At 45.4% G+C, this 17772-nt stretch overlaps 1 protein-coding gene across 1 annotated transcript in view; it reads right to left on the bottom strand.

The window, feature by feature from the left end:
• Window positions 1-332: 332 nt before the first annotated feature.
• The window catches only part of Kcnmb4 (potassium calcium-activated channel subfamily M regulatory beta subunit 4), a 53270-nt gene continuing 35830 nt past the window's right edge, over window positions 333-17772 (bottom strand). The window contains exon 3 of the mRNA XM_038315144.1: window positions 333-501. Within this exon, the coding sequence (XP_038171072.1) occupies window positions 333-501 (169 nt within the window). The remainder of the gene's footprint in view (window positions 502-17772) is intronic.

A 17772-nucleotide genomic window follows, 5' to 3' on the forward strand; every position in this document is an offset into this window, starting at 1 on the left:
CATAAATCATAATGGTTTGTATGCTACACTATACAAATAAGATACTGTACTTTCCAAAGAAAACCAACTTCTTAGAGGGTTTTCCAAACAGTCACTCCATATAGCTAAGAGCTTGACCCTTTAGCCACTGCTACAGCACGGGGGATACAGGTGATAAGTTCCCGACTCTTCCAGCTGTGCCTGCTTCTGCCACCACTGAAGAAGGGGCCTCCCGGAGGCCTGCTGCGGCCCCCTCCATCTCCTGCGCCACCAAATGTGGGCTCTGCGGGGCAGGCGAGCGCTGACCTGATGGGACAGCCTCTGGGCATGGCTTCCCACAATCCTCCTCCCCATTAGGAGAACTTGCGCTTCTTCATGGCTTCTGCCTTGACCGCCAGGCTCTTGGCACAAATGGTCAGGACCACAATGAGCACGCCCACCACAAATGTCACCACTGGCCAGAGGAAGCAGTGCAGGAGGACGATGTCATCATGCGTGCGGCGTAGGAGGACGTCCTCTGGTCTGGAAGAGTGGAGGACAAGGAAAGAAGAGCAGTCAGACTCGCATTACAGCATCGGAAACTCTACAACCCGCATACGAACTGGATTTCCAGCCCAAGGGGATAATCACACTTGAAAGTCAAGACTCTGATTGGAAAGACACCGTACTTTCTGCTTCAAACCCATTTCCAAAAGCTGTGAGCTCTTGAATCAAGCAATTGGTGCAAATCTGCATATCATTTATTATATCATTTGCATGCTGCAAAATGTCAAAGGTATAGCATTATTTTGCTGCCATTTTTTTCCCACCCAAAATGGCTCCCTTTTTCTTCCTTTCTTTTAACCTCACTGGCCAACGGGCATAGAGGCAGATGAATGTGACTGACGGGTGGGCATTCTCAGCAAACCTACACTCAGTCTTGGCATTGGGCTAGAGCCCAAGTGATTTTAATCTGAAGGGAAAAGATTAACACCATTGTTCAGGTGAGGGCGATAGAAGGTATGGAGCCGTTAGGTGTGTCTAACCTGTACGGTTGCTTAACCATGAATGCAGACCAACACACTGAAATACTGCCACATCATATCATAGCATCCAAAGGCTGGCACCCTTGGTATTTCTTAAGATAACTCAGCTGTTCCATATGAACCAAAGGGTTCACTAGCAAAACCTTTATTATTAAAATAAAACAATGGACTGAATGCATCATCTATGTTTCTACGTGAAACTTATCATCCATTTGAGCCACTGCCCACTGTCTTTCCACTGATCCTGCAAAGTGGCAGTTGTCAATTTCTGTCTTGTCCGTGTGAACATTGTTTCAATTCCTACGTTTGTCTCTGATAGAAAGCAAAGACGAGACAGGCTCCACAAACCACGCTCTCCCACCTTTCGTGATTAGACAGATGTCTGGGAGTTCAATTTTCATACAAGAGGCTTGGATTTTATGAAATATTTACATTCCACCCAAAGGAAAGTTGGCTCTGTTATTCTACTACTGTAGGCTATGTACCTATTCTGCCTTCAGAAAAATGCTGCAAAATAATGTATCCCACTATCCCCAAGAACAATCAAAGGCTTCAGAGCCCAACAGCAGTGCCTTTAACGGAGAAATATACCCCTGGGAGTTTTCACTGGTACTAGCTCTTATTTCCCAGAAGGCTGATAAAGAACACTGGGTATTTCTCTTTTCTGTATAGGGAAGTTGCCACACAGCATCAGCAGAGACAGCTGTGCAGGCTGGATACGAAATGTGCTTTTCTTCTTTGGTGCATAATTTCAATTTTTGTGCATGAAGTGAGATTCTAGTTGGCATTTCAATGACAAGTTGTATTAAATGAACGCAGGATAACTCTGGCAGCAAGGTCCAGATTACCCTCAGCTTGCAGCAATCCCTCCAGCTACTCCTATTGCAGCCCATCGTCTTCAAGACTTGGGCTACCATTCATTTAAGTTCTGATCCTTTTTGTTTTCTTATTGCTGTAAGATGCAACAGGGCTGTGGCCTGGGTTGCAGCCTTATTATCCATGTACGCATTAAAGAAACTTCATGCCTGAGTCCGAAGGAGTAGAGATCAAGGCCCCAGAAGAGCCGAGGCTCAAGGCGGTCGAAGTCACTTTTAGAGTCTTTACTGCCAGCACCGCCTCGGCTCTCTTTCCAGCTACACAGCTGGAAGATGACCCTACCTCAGTGTGCAAGAGACGGTCCAACCTGTCTCCCAGGATGCTCTTTGTGGAACACACTATTCTATGCCTTTAAAACTATCGATACAAAGAGGAGTTCTAGATTCTTCATCAAAAAGGTCAGATACACAGCAACATGAATACACTTGGTACCAAGGAAAAACAAAAAGGAGAAGGAAAGGGGATTTAGATTTTCATATCTATAGTAACTGCATGTGTAATTTGCATAAGTAATGTGTTTTGTAACTAATTTTCCAGTAAAATGTTTCTGTGTAGATCTACTTTGGTATGTTTTCTCCAATCACTGTTTAGAATATTGCCGAATGCCTTTATCACAATATCAAACAAATGAGCCGGGAAAACAGCTCCATGAGGGCTGCCGGAACTGCCATACAGGCCGTACAGACTATCTGAAATATAGTTTGAAGAGCAAGTGTTGGAAAGATGTGAAGGAAACGGACAGGAGAGAAGGAAGCCACCGGAAACTGTTGAATCCGGAAGCCTGTCTTCCTCAGAAACTCTCTAGAATTCTATCTCCTTGTTCCTGGGCAACACTTCTGTTTCAAAGCTTTATGTGACAAAGTAAAATGACTCATGTGAGCTGCATTTGAACTGCTTCAACAAATCCTTCTTTAGAGCTAGAAAAAAATTATCATACACATTTCCTTCAAAACCATGCATGTCTGTCTCTACTTCAGACAGCTCTAGCTCTAAGGTGCCCCACAATCTCCTTGGATAGGAAAACCTCATTTCTCAGGTCAATAGTCCCGTGGTTATATGATTCACGAGATCACCTTTAAATTGCTTCTTCTGGCCTAAGTTTTTCCATTTTGACTGGGTTTATCATACTGTAATTGAAGGTACTCTCCTGCCTCAGTTATCTATATCCTCTGGGTTGGTTGGCCAAAAACTATTTGACTTAGAATTCACTTTTTTTCCCATGGTTATATGGTCAAAATGAAGAGAAACTTCATTAAATGTAGACAAAGGCCAGACACGGTTACTCTCTACCCGAGGGTCCTTCTGCAGGGCGTGGGAATTGTAATGGAAACCGAGTGAGGAAGGCGTGAGCATCCTGAAAGCAGAGCAAGTATAGCTGGGAACTGTGGGAAATGCCTGCGTGCAGCTTCGAATGGACCTTGTGGTAATGATCACGACACTTCTGTTGGCTTGCTGCTCACTTCCATTCAGTATTTACTAAGCACGTGCTCCCTGGCAAACACTACGGCAGGACATTTCATTATGTATTTGTTTGTTTGTTTATGTTTTAAGTTTTATGTTCCTTGGTGTTTCGCCTGCATGTATGTCTGTGTGAGGGTGTCAGATCCTCCTGGAACTGGAGTTACAGACGTTATGAACTGCCATGTGGTTGCTGGGAAGTGAACGAGGGTCCTCCGGAAGAGCAGACAGAGCTCTTAACAGCTGAGCCATCTCTCCAGCCCTAGGACATTACATCTTGTCTCGTCCTCAAAATCACTGTGTTCGAAATTCCTTCAAGGGAGCAATGGAAGGGATTAGGTTGCTTAAGTTCACACAGTTTAAAGTGAGAGCATAATAATTTGAAACCACATCTGTGTGACTTTTTTTTTTTAGCTGTGTTATTTATTTACCTGTAAGCCAGCTTTTCTCAAACTAGATTCAAGTTGTTTCAACCCTTCATTCAACTCCCTCAGAATCTGAAGTTGTGGGGCCCAGAAGTCTTGTAGGAATTCTGGGGTGACTCTACCTATACTTGTGCAAGCAGCATTATGTAGGGTTCTATAAGGAAAGAAGGCAGCATGTACCCTAGTTAGCCATTTCTCCGACTATCCAATGCTAGTTGATACCTAGGCCCCGATGCTTGTGACTGCTTTACTGTGTACCCTCATAGGAGCAGAGAGAGGTATAGGTCAGGGCAGATATGTACGGGGCAGGGCCAGAGACTAAGAGTTGGACGTTCAGACCACAGTGTGGAGTTGGTCATAGGAGGCCTTCAGTGTTCCTATGAGAACCAAAAAGGATGCCTCCCAGGGCAGCCTCCACTCCAACAATTGAGATAAAACCAGAGATTTGGGATACATCATCTTAAAAACAGAAAATCGATCCCCTCTGACTTTGTCTAATCAACTAGGAGAAGTCACAGTCCATGGTACTTGTTCTGTTGACCAGTGGGGAAAGAAAACGGCGATTAAAAAATAAAATAAAATGAGGGATTTCTTTAATCTGTTCTTATCTCAAAAGGGAGTGGGGAGATGTCTCAGCTGGGAAGTGCGTGCTGGGTGATAATGAGGGTCTGAGTTCATGCCCCCAGCAACCTGAACTTAGTAAAACCTGAACTTAATTGTGCACGGCCAGAATCCTATAACTAGAGGGGGTAGAGACAAGTTAATCCCTGGACCTCACTGGGCAGCCAATCTAGCCAATCAGTGAGCTTTGGGTTCAGTAAGAGATGCTGTCTCAAAAGACAACATAGCCTAGCATGACACACAACTTTAATCCCAGCATTCCGGAGGCAGAGTAGGGGTCAACTCAGTAACTTTGAGGCCAGCCACGACATAATGAGTTTCAGAGGAAGAACTAAGACAAGCTAACTAAGCAATACTGAAAGATACCTGACATGAGCCTCTAGCCTCCACACATGTATCTTATGCAGCTACACACATCTGCACATGCACCCACATGCACAAATGCGTACACTTTACACATGCACACACGTACTACACACATCCCATAACTTGGATTGCATAATTTATAAATATGATACTACGGAAACTATACCAACCATGAGCCAAGAGGACCCACTTAAAAGCGCTGTCCCCATGAGATCTTACAGGGAACAGAGGCCTTTCTAGAGCATCAGAATCCATTTCAATTGCCTTAGCACAGGGTTTTTTTCCCATCATGAAAACTGCTACAATGTTAACATTTTGGCCCATTTTAAGCAAGACAATGAGACATCCTCCTGCCAGCTCCAGCCCTCTTGCCTTGTCTTTTTGTTGTTGTTGTTGTTGTTTTGTTTTGTTTTTTGTTTTTCGAGACAGGGTTTCTCTGCAGCTTTTTTAGAGCCTGGCCTGGAACTAGCTCTTGTAGACCAGGCTGGCCTCGAACTCACAGAGATCCGTCTGCCTCTGCCTCCCGAGTGCTGGGATTAAAGGCATATGCCACCACCGCCCGGCCTGGCTTGTCTTTTCAATCTTGTATATTTGTTATTGACCTTGATAACCCCCCCCAGCACACATACCCCCTTTTGGTACTCGGTACTGAACCTGTGGTCTTGCACTATTGTGTGCACACTCGACTCCTGAACTGTGCGCATTGCCAACTCCGGTCCTCCCAAGCGATGGAAGGATGTACAACGTTTACATATTACATTTATTGTTATAAACTGCCAAGCCTGACTTGTAACATACTGTATCATTAGAAACATTTTCTCACTTGGGGCGGATTTTAAATTCTAAAATATTTCATAATTACTTTAATCAAGATAATTCCCCCAAGCATGGCCTAAGCCCCACATGCCAGGGCTCTGACATGGTTGCATTGCCAAAGGACACCAAAAACTATGAAGGTTTCATCATTCAAGCCTTCTGAACAGGTGCCATTTAGGCCTGCTTTAAACCTTATTTGTTATTTATAATATGACCTAGTTTCAAGAAGAACCTGAAAAGAACAATACAAACAGAAGATTTGAATACAACAAAGTCCTTAATCTGACAGCTGAGAAAAGGAGCAATGTAATTAGAATGGGGAAAAGGAAAAACGTCACTGAGAAGAGCCACCATTCTTAATTTAAATAAAACTTATCTATGAACCTCCTGGTACTCAAAGGTGGTGGGGAAGGAAATACTAGCTACCCAACTGCTATGACATAAGAAAAGGAACAAGAGAATTTGGAATTTTGTTAGGAATAACCTAGAAAAAAATATTCTGCGTGTACATTTGTTTACCCAAATGAATGAACGTGTTGCATGTTGAAGGACCAGGACGGCAGTTCCTCAACGTTAATGAAAATCGCTTTAGGGCTTCTCAGCACACTGAGTCCAAAGCCTCCGATCTGCAGGACTGACTGAACAGTGTTGCAGAGCTTGGTATGCCTATCACCCTTGAGAACAAACTCAGCTCAACGATGTTTTCTCAACACTGGGCAGCATCAGCTTGGCTTTTGACATTGACTGCGCCAGATCGAAACCCTAAGGCTGGAGCATGGGCGCTCTGTGCTCTTGCCCTGGAAGTAAGGGAATGAAAAGCCACCAGGAGAGCTAGTGATGTGTTCCCTGACAGCTTAACTCAGTCCGTGTGGGCATAGGTTTTTCAGTCGGCCTTATAAAGTTTTCTACGTAAGTCTAAACAAGTGAACAAATATTTAAATGACATAACCACCAGTGGCCCAAGGACCTGAGTGTGACCCCTAGAATCCAGGTGGAAAATGCTGGCCACAGTGGCCTGCACTTGGAATCCCAGCATTGGGGGACCAAAACAGGCAGATCCCTGGGGCTCGCTGGTCAGCCAGCCCAGTCGATTGGTAAGCTCCAAGCTAATGAGCTGTCTCAAGGAAAAAAGAAAGAGACTGAAGGCTACTGAAGGATGAAACCTGAGGTTGTCCTTTGGCCTCTGCACATAACACACATGAGCATATGCATACAGACACATGAACACACACATGAGCACATGCACACACACATGAGCACATGCACAAACACACACGAACACATGCGCACATGTGAACACATGCACACACGAGCACAAACACGCACACATACGAGCACATGCACAAACACACATGAACACATGCACACACGAGCACATGTGTACACATAAGAATATGCACAAGCACACATGAGCACATGCATACACGAATACATGCATACACACATGAACACATGTACACACATGAACACATGTACACACATCAACGCACACATGAGCACATGTGCACACATATAAGAGCACGTGCACACACGTGAACACATGGCACACACATGCATGCATGAGCACATGTAAGCACACATGAGCACATGCACACACACGAGCACGTGTGCACACATACAAGATCACATGCACACACATGAACACATGGTATACACACACAAAGCTTTACTGTGGTTAGGTGTGATAAATGTGGGATCCTGGAGGTGGTAGAAAGTTAGCTTAAGTTGAAGACATTTGAGATTAAACAGACAAGGCAAATTCCTTCTAGAAATTTCCTCCTCTGCATAACCATGCAACTTCTGAGATCTGAGGCTACCATGCATTTTTTCTCTGAGGGGTCCAGTTTTCATAGACCACTCATGCTTGCAGAGGCAAACACTGTCACAAACTTCCCCTCCTAAAGGCCAGTCTGGCCATCACTGGAACCTTTTCTTTGCCACCCTTGTATGCATGCCCCAAATCTAACCACTTCTTCTCTTAGTTGAGATCCTTTGCGTAAAACTACAACAAAGTCCTTGGGAAAATTCATTAATGGAGAAGAAAGATGTGTTCGGGCCTATAGCAAGGCACTGTATCATGCTGGCGGCACATGGCAGAGCAACCACTCTCTTCATTCACAAGGAATAAAGGGAAACAGACGAGTGTTCTGCGATTCTCTTCTACACCATGGCCCCAGTAACCTAAAGACTGTCTAATGGTTTCCATCCTTCAAAAGTAACAACGCTTTCTGATACAAGAGCCAAGTCGGTCAACTCAGAACACAAACGCTAGCAGAGTATTAGTCAGTGTTTTGGTTTTTAGCAATACCTTATTCTGTAGCCCTTCTGGAAGGAGACGGGACTAAAGCGCACTCCATAAGATACCAAATGTGATCTATTGATTAATAATTAAAAAACTAATCTTTGAAGTTTCTTTTCTATTTGAAGATATTAAAGATTGTGAATAGAAATGCTGGGAACCAGAGGTACGCCGCTTAGTTGTAAAGAGTTTACTGAAGATGCACAAGGCCCTGGGTTTGACCTCTAGCAAATAAGAAAGTTGAACTTGATTTTGATATAACTGAACCATCTACTTTAGAGTAATTAGCTGGTACATCTAGTTGCTGGGGAAGCAATCATATGACCTTGCCAATAATGTAGAAAAAGCACACTTGTCTTCCTTGTGGCTGCAGGAGGGGACTTGCACAGCTCACTGATAGTGGTGGAGAGAGGGACAAGTCACACAGGTCCTTCACAGTGAGTGTTCTTACATTGCGCTTCTCTCCTGTGGGGACACACTTGGAACCCTGGCGTAGTATAAAGTTAGCTTAAGCTGAAGGCATTTGAGACTAAACAGACAAGACAAACTCCTTCTAGAGATTTCCTCCTCTGCCTAACCACGCAACTTCTGGGATCTGAGGCTACCATGCACTTCTTCTCTGAGAGTTCCAGTATTCACAGAAGACCACTCATGCTTGCACAGGCAAACATTGTCACAAACTTCCCCTCCCAAAAGCCCATTTGTCTGTCACTAGGGCCTTTCCTTTGTCGTATGCATGACCAAATCGAATTACTTCTTTTGAGGCCCTATACAAAAAACATATTTACTAACACTGATCAAGTTTGTTTGCGTTTTCTCCTGCTAATGTATTATTTGTCAATTTCATTCCGGTGCCCAGACATTAAATCTGAAGGAGTAGAGGGGTTTTCCTCCCCTACACCGTTCTGAGCTCATTTTGACTCTCACAGGCTTAGCGAGGATGCTATGGTCAGGGCTTTAAGAAGCCCGGATGGCCGCTATCTCGGGAGCGTGGTGTTGCTCCAGAGGATTCCTATCTATGGAGAGTATGCTCGCCACACATCTACAGATGTTAGTCATACTCTCCAGTTGTCCTCTGCCGTCTTTCCCAGGCTGACTCAGAGCGGCTGCACAGGGGTCACCTCCCTTTTGTGGAAGAAGTTAAGTCAAATCCAAATCTTGGGGTGTGCAGAGAAACATATGCACCTGATGGCGGCAGGAGAAGGAGTCAAGTGGCAGGTGCGTTATTTTGGAGAAACAAAGCTTTGAATTAATTATAAAGTAGAGAGCGTATAACTAGGTACACGCTGAAGGAAGGACCCGATAATCTACCAGCGGAGGACTGCATTTGAGAATATGCGCTTGACTGAGACAAACCTAACCCGGAGGTAAACGTTTAATCCATTCTTCACGCCTTAGTTTTCTCATCTGTAAGATGTGCGCGTTCATTACTTTGCTCCTTGTTGTGAAAAATTTCTGATAAAAATCAGTATAAAGAAGGTTGGAAGGATCTGGTTTGCCTCATAGTTTAAGAGACATAGTTCGTCACGGTGGGGAAGACGCAGGTGGCAGCTGATCATATTGGGTCCTACTCAGGAAACACAGTGCAGACAGGAAGTAGAGGCTATAAAACCCTTCTTCTATTGAGACTCCATCTCCTCAACCTTCTACAACCTTCCAAATCAGTGACATCAGCTGGAACGAGTGTTCAAACACATGAGTGGAGGGGGGAAGGACCAAACATATGAGTGTGTGTGAGGGGCTCAAACACATGAGTGTGGGGAGTGATCAAACACATGAGTGTAGGGGGGAATCAAACACATGAGTGTGGGGGGAATCAAACACATGAGTGTGGGGGGAGGATCAAACACATGAGTGGGGGGGTGGAGGCATGTCCTATTCAAACCACAAGAGTGGTATGGCAAAAAAGCTGCCTTACTCCCGAGAACTAAATGAGATATGGAAGTGAGGTGCTTCAGTAGTTTCTGATGGGGAGCCCATAAGAGACAGCACTGAGAATAATTTTGTCAGTACTCAGTAAAACCCCATTCTGGAATGCTGACCATACTGGGTCTTCTCCGGGTACCTTCTTCACCTGCACATTGTAAGGAGGTAGTCACGGGCAGTCCCTCTGATCTCATTAAAATCCTGGCAGAGAGGACTCTGTTGCTCCTTGATCCCCTGTGGAATGAACAGCGAGCATCCATCCTGCATGGCCGGCTTACAGGGGGCAAAGGCGACCAACAGGACAGGTTCAACAAGCAAATGACGTCTTCCAATTCTACCACACACGTCAGACAGAGGCAAGAAAACAGCCCCTAACAACATCAGAGCCTTCATTAGGAACATAAACAGAAGTTATGCGCTAAAACACATTCTACAAACATCCTTTCACAGAGTAGATGACGCCGAGGGCAGTCCCCAGCTACAGCTGGGGCCCGTGTCAGTGACTGTCTCAACTGAGACAATTTCTAAGAACCCTGAGGGAGCTGCTGCGGCTCTGCACTTACACAGTGACATGCAGCTTTTGGTTCTAATCATGCTAAGTGCTCACTGCTTTTTTTTTTTTTTTTAAAGCGTCTGTCTTCTCAACCTGACTCTTGAAGTGCTGGCATCAAACCCTTGTTATGTGTAACCCGTGTCTACGAAAGCTCCTAATTTCTAAGGGAAAAAAAAAAAATGCAGGCATCACTGTCAAGATTTGCAAGCAGAAAGTATGAACTTTTGACTTAGAAAAAATAATACTAGTTTTCATCTCTTTGCTTTGTAACTGCAGAAGCAATGTGGCCAGCTGCCTCTGGCTCTGGTCACACAGCCACAACGGCCTTCAACACTGAGACTTCTCTGCCATAGTGGCATGGGCTCTCAAACTGTGAGCCGCAATAAAGCCGTCCTCCTTGAAGTTGCTTTTGTCAGGTGTTTTTTTCCCACAGCAACAAGAAAGTAACAATACCTCCCAGGTCCCTCCAACATGGGGATGCTAGCAGCTTAGTGTTCAAATCCGCTTGTTTCCAGGGACAGGGGCTCACACCAGCAGAGCGACTGCACACGTAAAAAGAGACCATTTTTTGAAGCTCACTCTAACAGCCACATTTTCTGTCATTTCCCTAAGCTGAATCATGTTCTCAGCCCTCGCTGCAGGCACAGAGGACACAGAATAATCGCAGATTGCACACTTGCAACGTGGGTGTGAGAAACCGTTTCCCGGGAGAAGAAGACAAACACACCGATGAACCCAAAATAAGCACACGAGCCGGGATTCCATTGGGTGCTTGGAAGGCTGGCAAGAGCTTCAGCATTTTGGTTCTCAAGGAAATGAGCAGGGTAAGGAATCCCCTCAAATGTCACTGTATCTCCTTCCTGTCTGAACACGATTGGGCACAATGCGTGCACCAGTGGCATCTTAAAGGAGGTCAAGAAACACTTTCGTCCCCATGATTCCTGGGAGAAAAGTCAAGATGGCAAGGGTGTCACAAGTCAGGGGTAAAAGACAGCAGACTCAGAAGACAGCAGACTCAGCCACACCCAGGGGGTTCCTCACAAAAGGATGGACCAAGCATCTGCTCAGCTCCACTTAGATGATCTCCCTGGGGTTCCCGGACCCAGAAGAGCTCTGCATTCTGCTAAGCTCAAAATGTGAGCTCAACAAATGTGGGCAGCATGGCAAAAGGCTTCAGAGGATGAAGTAAAAATCTATGCCACCGAACTGCAGCCAAGCAAATCCGGAGGGGGAAACGCGATCAAAGGCCGCATCTATTTGTTGGAAACTGCAAATGCCAGAGCTGTATTCGCCCAAACAGTCATGCGTATTTACTTGTGTTTCTACAGATTGTGCCAACTATTTTCAGATAATTTCAAAAACAAGTGATCATATTTACTCCTCTGCTTGCCTCTCTGCCTTTTTGGTTTTTATGAGTGGGTATGCCTATGTATGTTTATGTGTGTGAGGGTGTGTGTACACGTGCGTGTGTGGTGTGTGTGTGTGTGTGTGTGTGTGTGTGTGTGCATGCGCATGTGTGCGTGTAAGCCAGAAGTCAACCTCGGAACATTCCTCGGGCACTACCCACATTCTCTGAGACAGGCTGTGCTGGGTAGGTTTATGTCAACTCGACACAGCTGACGTCATCGGAGAGGAGGGAAACCTCAATTAAGAAAATGCCTCTGTAAGATCAGGCTGTGGGCAGGCCTGTATGGAGTTTTCTTAGTTAGTGACTCATGAGGCAGGGCATAGCCCACTGTGGGTAGCACCCATCCCACCTGCCTGAGTTTCCTGTCCTGACTTCCTTCAGTGATGGGCAGTGGTGTGGAAGTAGAAGCCAAATAAACCCTTTCCTCCCCATGGTGCTTTGGCCAAGGTGTTTCAACACAGCAGCAGTAACTAAGACATAGGCTCTCTCGCTGACGTAGGACTTACCACGAAGCTGAGGAGGGTTGGCTAGAGATGCCCAGGGAGCTGCCTGTCTTCTATGCCTCCCCAGTGCTGGGACTAAAACCATCTGTCACCACCCCCGGTGCCTCCTGGGAATCAATCTCAGGTATTGACTGAGCCATCTGCCCAGACCCCTCTCTGTTTGTTTACAAAATCCACGTCTAGCCCAACCTCTCCCACTGTGGGATAGTTTCTGTTTTTCCAACTCATCCTGCTGAAGGGTTCTCCCTGCACTGGGACACCTCCTCACGGGTACATCCCTAATCTGGCCTCACGTGCTATGCAATGCTGCTGGCATGGGAACGGCCACATGAAAAGATACCAGGTAGGCACATGGCTATCCAGACGCACCCCACAGCAATTCGCTCCATAATTTTCTCAGCTAACCACCAGTACCGTCCGACTAGGTTAAGTTCAGTTCTCTATCATTATTATCTATTATCTCTATCTATTAGATCCTCCATGAAGAAAAGCCACTCACATGTCCATTCCTTCACGTTTATACCCCTTGTGTATCAGTAACACACTATCATTCTGGCAGCTATGGAAAAAAAAAGATTTTAAAATGTGCCTTGGGTTGGAAAAGGACAGCTGAGTATCTCCTATATTGCAAGTGTGAAGGAAGGGCTACCTCCTACTCTAACGCTGTACGCTGTCACTCTACAGGGTTCCCAATTGTTAGAAGCCCTGTTCCACTACAATGTATCGTACACCAGGCAGCTATTTTTAAATTAAATAATTAGAAGAATACACACACACACACGCACACACACACACACGCGCGCGCTTTGGTACTGCACACAAAAAAGACAAGCAGAAGCAGGCCTAGCATTTCCATCCAGGCAACCGATGACTCACACGTCTGGACCCCTAGATTGCATCCTACAGGATCCACAAATCATAGCTTTTACACTCAGTTTTGTTGTTGTCTGTTGTGCAACTGTGTCTCTTCGCTGCAATGCATTAAGCAGATATTAAGATGCTTCTGAATTATAAAATTAGCTGACTTAGTTTTGAGGCTCTATTCCTACAGGATAAGTCTCTCCTTAACAAGCTCCTACAAAGAACATACGACTGAGACACAGGCATGACAACTGAAGCAGTGACCAATGACTAAATACCAATACCTGTGTGTGCCAGCAGCTTAAGGTTATCCCTGGAGCATATGACAGCCAATGTTCAATAAGACAATATGCAAATAATCAACAGCAGAGTGGCCATCTGAACATGTTTTTTTTAATTTTGTTAAAGAGTTTGAAGTTCATAGAAAACTTCTATGCATCGAGCAGTATGGATTCCTAGGGATATCATTTTCTTTTCTTTTGCCATCTGACCACCACTAATATTCCAGATGGGGACTACACCTTAAAGCTGTACAAGACCCAAGACAGATGTGCATACTCCCCTTGTTGTAGACTTCCAAATCTAAAGGGCACAGCTTCCAGACACATACTTGGGCATTTAAGAAGGCTTTCTTGAGATTTGGTTCTCCGACATTTGCTCAACACCTACGGCTGGCAGGCATCAGGGCCATGCTACTCGCCGGCTTGCCCATGAGCAGTAAACGTGAGGGTGAGAACACTCTCTTCTGCCTACACTCCCACCGCCCAGCCTGACACTGGCACATGCTTGTTTGGGGTGTTCTACGGATGCTTGCTCTCCCTTATGGCGACGATCCATTTCAAGATGCAGTAGACACTTGCTCACAGTGCAGAGATAATAGAAAAGAAGGAGTGCTTAAGTGTGCCCAGGGATGGGGGCGGGGAGGAAAGACCTTGTGAGCAGATATATGAAAGGACAGCAATATAGGTTTTGGGGAATAAATGCACAAAGAATTTATTGGGCGAGAATGCACCATGAAAAGATGCACATTCAGCAGGCTGGCATTTCTGATGCCTTTGCCATCAGTAGTAACTACAACAAAAAATGTTTACAGTAATGAGTCACTGGTCAGAATTAACAGAAGCTATTGTGTTATCATATCCCAACACAGGCTAGCACCCTGGTCCCTGTTAGTAACTCTTCATCAGGGAGGTTAAGAACACAGACTCCGGAAACAGAACACAGAAGTTGGAAGTTGATCTCAAAGACGAGCAGAGCAGAACAGTGGGTTCGAGAGGCTGATAAGAAATAGAAATGGAGGCAGAAAACAGTTACCACAATAAAGTAGACAGGAGGAATGGACTGATGGACTGTAGGATTCTAATTATTATTAGAATCTAATTATTATTAGAATTAATTCTAATTATTTATTATTATTATTATTATTATTCAATAGGATACGTATAGCTTACAATAGCCTACTACATATTTTATGAAGAACTTGATGGGAGAAGTTCCCAGGCTTTAAGGAAACAATAAATATCTGAGGAAGTGGGATTAGTATTGCTTGATTTGATCGGCATCCACTGGATGAATGCATTGTATCGCCTCACTGTCCTCTAGATACGGACCCTTATTATTCACCGATCCTGGCTACTCTTACCCAAGCACGTGGTTCAGATAGGCTGCTCAACCTCTCAAGGCTTCAGCTCTGCCATGTGCAGAATGAGGCTAATGGACAGAACACCCTGCACAACTGCACAGAATCGGGAATTAACGTCTACGAAGCACTTGAGCAACTTTTGACACAGAGTTAGCAGGATGGATAGAAGTTCGCTCATGCTGGCTGGGACAGTACGAAATAGGTCTCTTAAGTCCCAGTGGGTTTTAGCATCTTTATCAACAGAAGTTCTCTTGACTTACGACTACCATGGTATCTAAGGGTTCGGTCAGTAAAACGCTTCACAAGTGCAAACCCAAGCTCATGAGTTTGATCCCCGGAAGCACACTTACAAAGACAGGCATGGTGGCACACACTTGTAATCTCAGTGCTGGGGAGATGGAGACAGAGAGATCCCTGGGGCTCCCTAGCCAGTAAGAAATGCTTCAAATGAAATGGTGGATGGTACCTGAGGAACAACACCCAAGACTGTCCTCTGGCCTCCTTGTGAATGAACACACATGTACATGCACGCAAGTGTACCAACAGAGACATGCATGTACACACACACACACACACACACACGTTAGAATAGAAGAAGTAACCAGTTCAACAGGTACTAGAATCAAGATTCAAAACAATCACAAGATACTAAAATGATCCATTACAATCAATAATATATATTTATAGAAAAATAAATTACAGTTCCTGTACTTATGCCCAGAAAACATGTTTCCCAAGTTTAGGAACTGGGGGAAAGTTGCTTTCAGAGAAGTATATAGGGCTAGGATGAGCTCAAGAGTGTGGCTCGTGCCTAGTGTGTCAAGTCCCTGCTTTTATCACTAGTGCTGAAAAGGAGAGTGAAGATGGGAGGCGGGGTGTGAGGCATATATAATACAGACAGGAGTGGAAGAAGCCTTATTGCCAGCTGTGTGTGCACTGACAGTTGTCACACCTACTCAGAGCTAATGACCTACAAGGTGCCCTGTCCTGGACTCTGTTTTAGTGTCTAGACTCAACACTGGTGATGGAAAGTTTCTGATTTGTGATGAACAGGCTAGCTCAGGTCACGGAAAGAAGCATGGTGCATCCTTGCTATCCCAATACTTTGGAGGCAGAGACAGGAGAACTGCCACAGTTTAAAACCAGCCAGGTCTATAGAGCATGGCTATATTTCAGAAAACAGACCAAGAATGAAAGAAAGGAGGCAGGGGAGAAGGGAGGGAGGGAGGGCAGAAGAGAGGGAGGGTAGAGGAGAAACAAAGGGGCAGGAGCAGCAGGAAGAGGAAGAGGAGCAGGAAGAAGAGGGTCAGAGAAGGCGGAAGAGGAACAAGAGAAGCAGCAGGAGGAGGAGCAGGGGAGCAACAAGAGGAGAAGCAGCAGGAGGAGAAAGAGCCGAGGGAGGAGCAGGAGGAGGAGCAAAGGGAGGTGGCTCAGCAGCAGCACAAGGAGGAGGTGTTGGCTCCAGCCTGCTGCTCCCTGGCCTAGAACCTGAAAGGTGTTATGTCTGCCACAAGACTCAGACAGCACAGTCTGACTCCAGAGTGAGACACAGCACTAGCCAGGACTGTGGTAAAGCTGGCCAGTCTAAGCGCATGCTCTCAAGACGGCAAAGCGAGTGTCAACGCTGTGCTAACATCTGTTTGTGACTCCCCAGGGCCCCCTCCCCAGTCACCAATGAGTCACTCCCTTTCTGCCTCTACTGTTTGCTTAGTGGAGATCCGGAAACTCAAAGAACTAATTAAAAACAAACAAAAACAAACAACAAAACAAAAGAAAAGTTCTTATTAACTGAAAATGTTTGAAGGTGGATCGGCAGGCTGAGGGGAAAGAAGAGGAGATATCTATGTCTATCAGAGCTGGTCCAATACAGAAAACGATGTGGTAGAAATATGTTTATCTGGGATTTGTCTTGCCTTGAATATGAAATATCCCCCATGGGCTAAAGCATTTGAGAAACTGGTGCCCAGCAGGCGATGCCTGTTTTCCTTTTGGGGCAGACAAAACATCACTTTGTAGAGTAGGATGGCCTCAAACTCTGAGATCCCCCTGTCTTTGCATCTGCCTCCCAAGCGCTGGAAATAAAGGCACGCCCCACTGTACCCACCCTTCTGTTTGTTTTGGTGGTGCTATTTGGAAGGCTACAGAAGTTTGGGGGGTTGGGAACATCCCTTGAGAGAGAGGGTCACTAAGGGAGGGCCTTGAGGTCTCACAGTCCGGTCCCACTTCCTGTCTGCTCTCTGCTCCCTCACTTCTGGAAGAATCCACCAGCCACCCAGCAGCTGATTCATGATTGACAGGCCAGCCTACGATGCCTTCCCCGGTGTGATGGATTGCATCCCCTCAAACGGTAAACCAGAATAAACCCTGATGATGCTCGCTTCTTGAAACTAATTGACAGCCAATTAGTTTCAGCACGCATTTTATTTAACCAGGGATTGGAGTAAAGGACCGAACAGATGTCAGCCTGTGAGTCTGCGGGTTCCACATACACTTGCCGTGTGCCACAAGCGCCTTCTGGCCCCATTGTATCTAATATGAAACCGAGGCAAGAGCGTTGCGGTAAGTGGTCCAAGGTCATTCACTGAGTCAAGAACAGGAGCTATGCATAGAACTGAAGTCTCCTGACGCACAGCCCTGCCCTGCATTCCACCAGCCGGTGATGCTGCACTCTGTGACCTACTTGTCCTGTGCCTCTTGTAGTTTTCCTCCCCAATTTCCCCAGGGCTCTCTTTGAAAGCTGCACAAAGCACCTTAAATGAAAAGTGATTTGATAACATCCCATTTGTGATTTTATTGCCATGACGATAAAAGCCCTTAGAAGATGAACTTGCCGGCGCGAAGGCATTCTGATTAGCCGTCAGAAAAGAGACTCTCAATTTCACATTTTAAATAATGCATGGTGTTTAGATGTCAGGCGAAGAAGGAACGCTGGAATGAATTCCATACATATCCTGCAGCTTGCTGGAGACAGCAAACACTACTTTTATAAAAGTACAGATTTGGAGACTAAACAG

The sequence above is a fragment of the Arvicola amphibius genome, chromosome 17 (genome assembly GCF_903992535.2).
Source record: "Arvicola amphibius chromosome 17, mArvAmp1.2, whole genome shotgun sequence".
Classification (NCBI taxonomy): Eukaryota; Metazoa; Chordata; class Mammalia; order Rodentia; family Cricetidae; genus Arvicola; species Arvicola amphibius.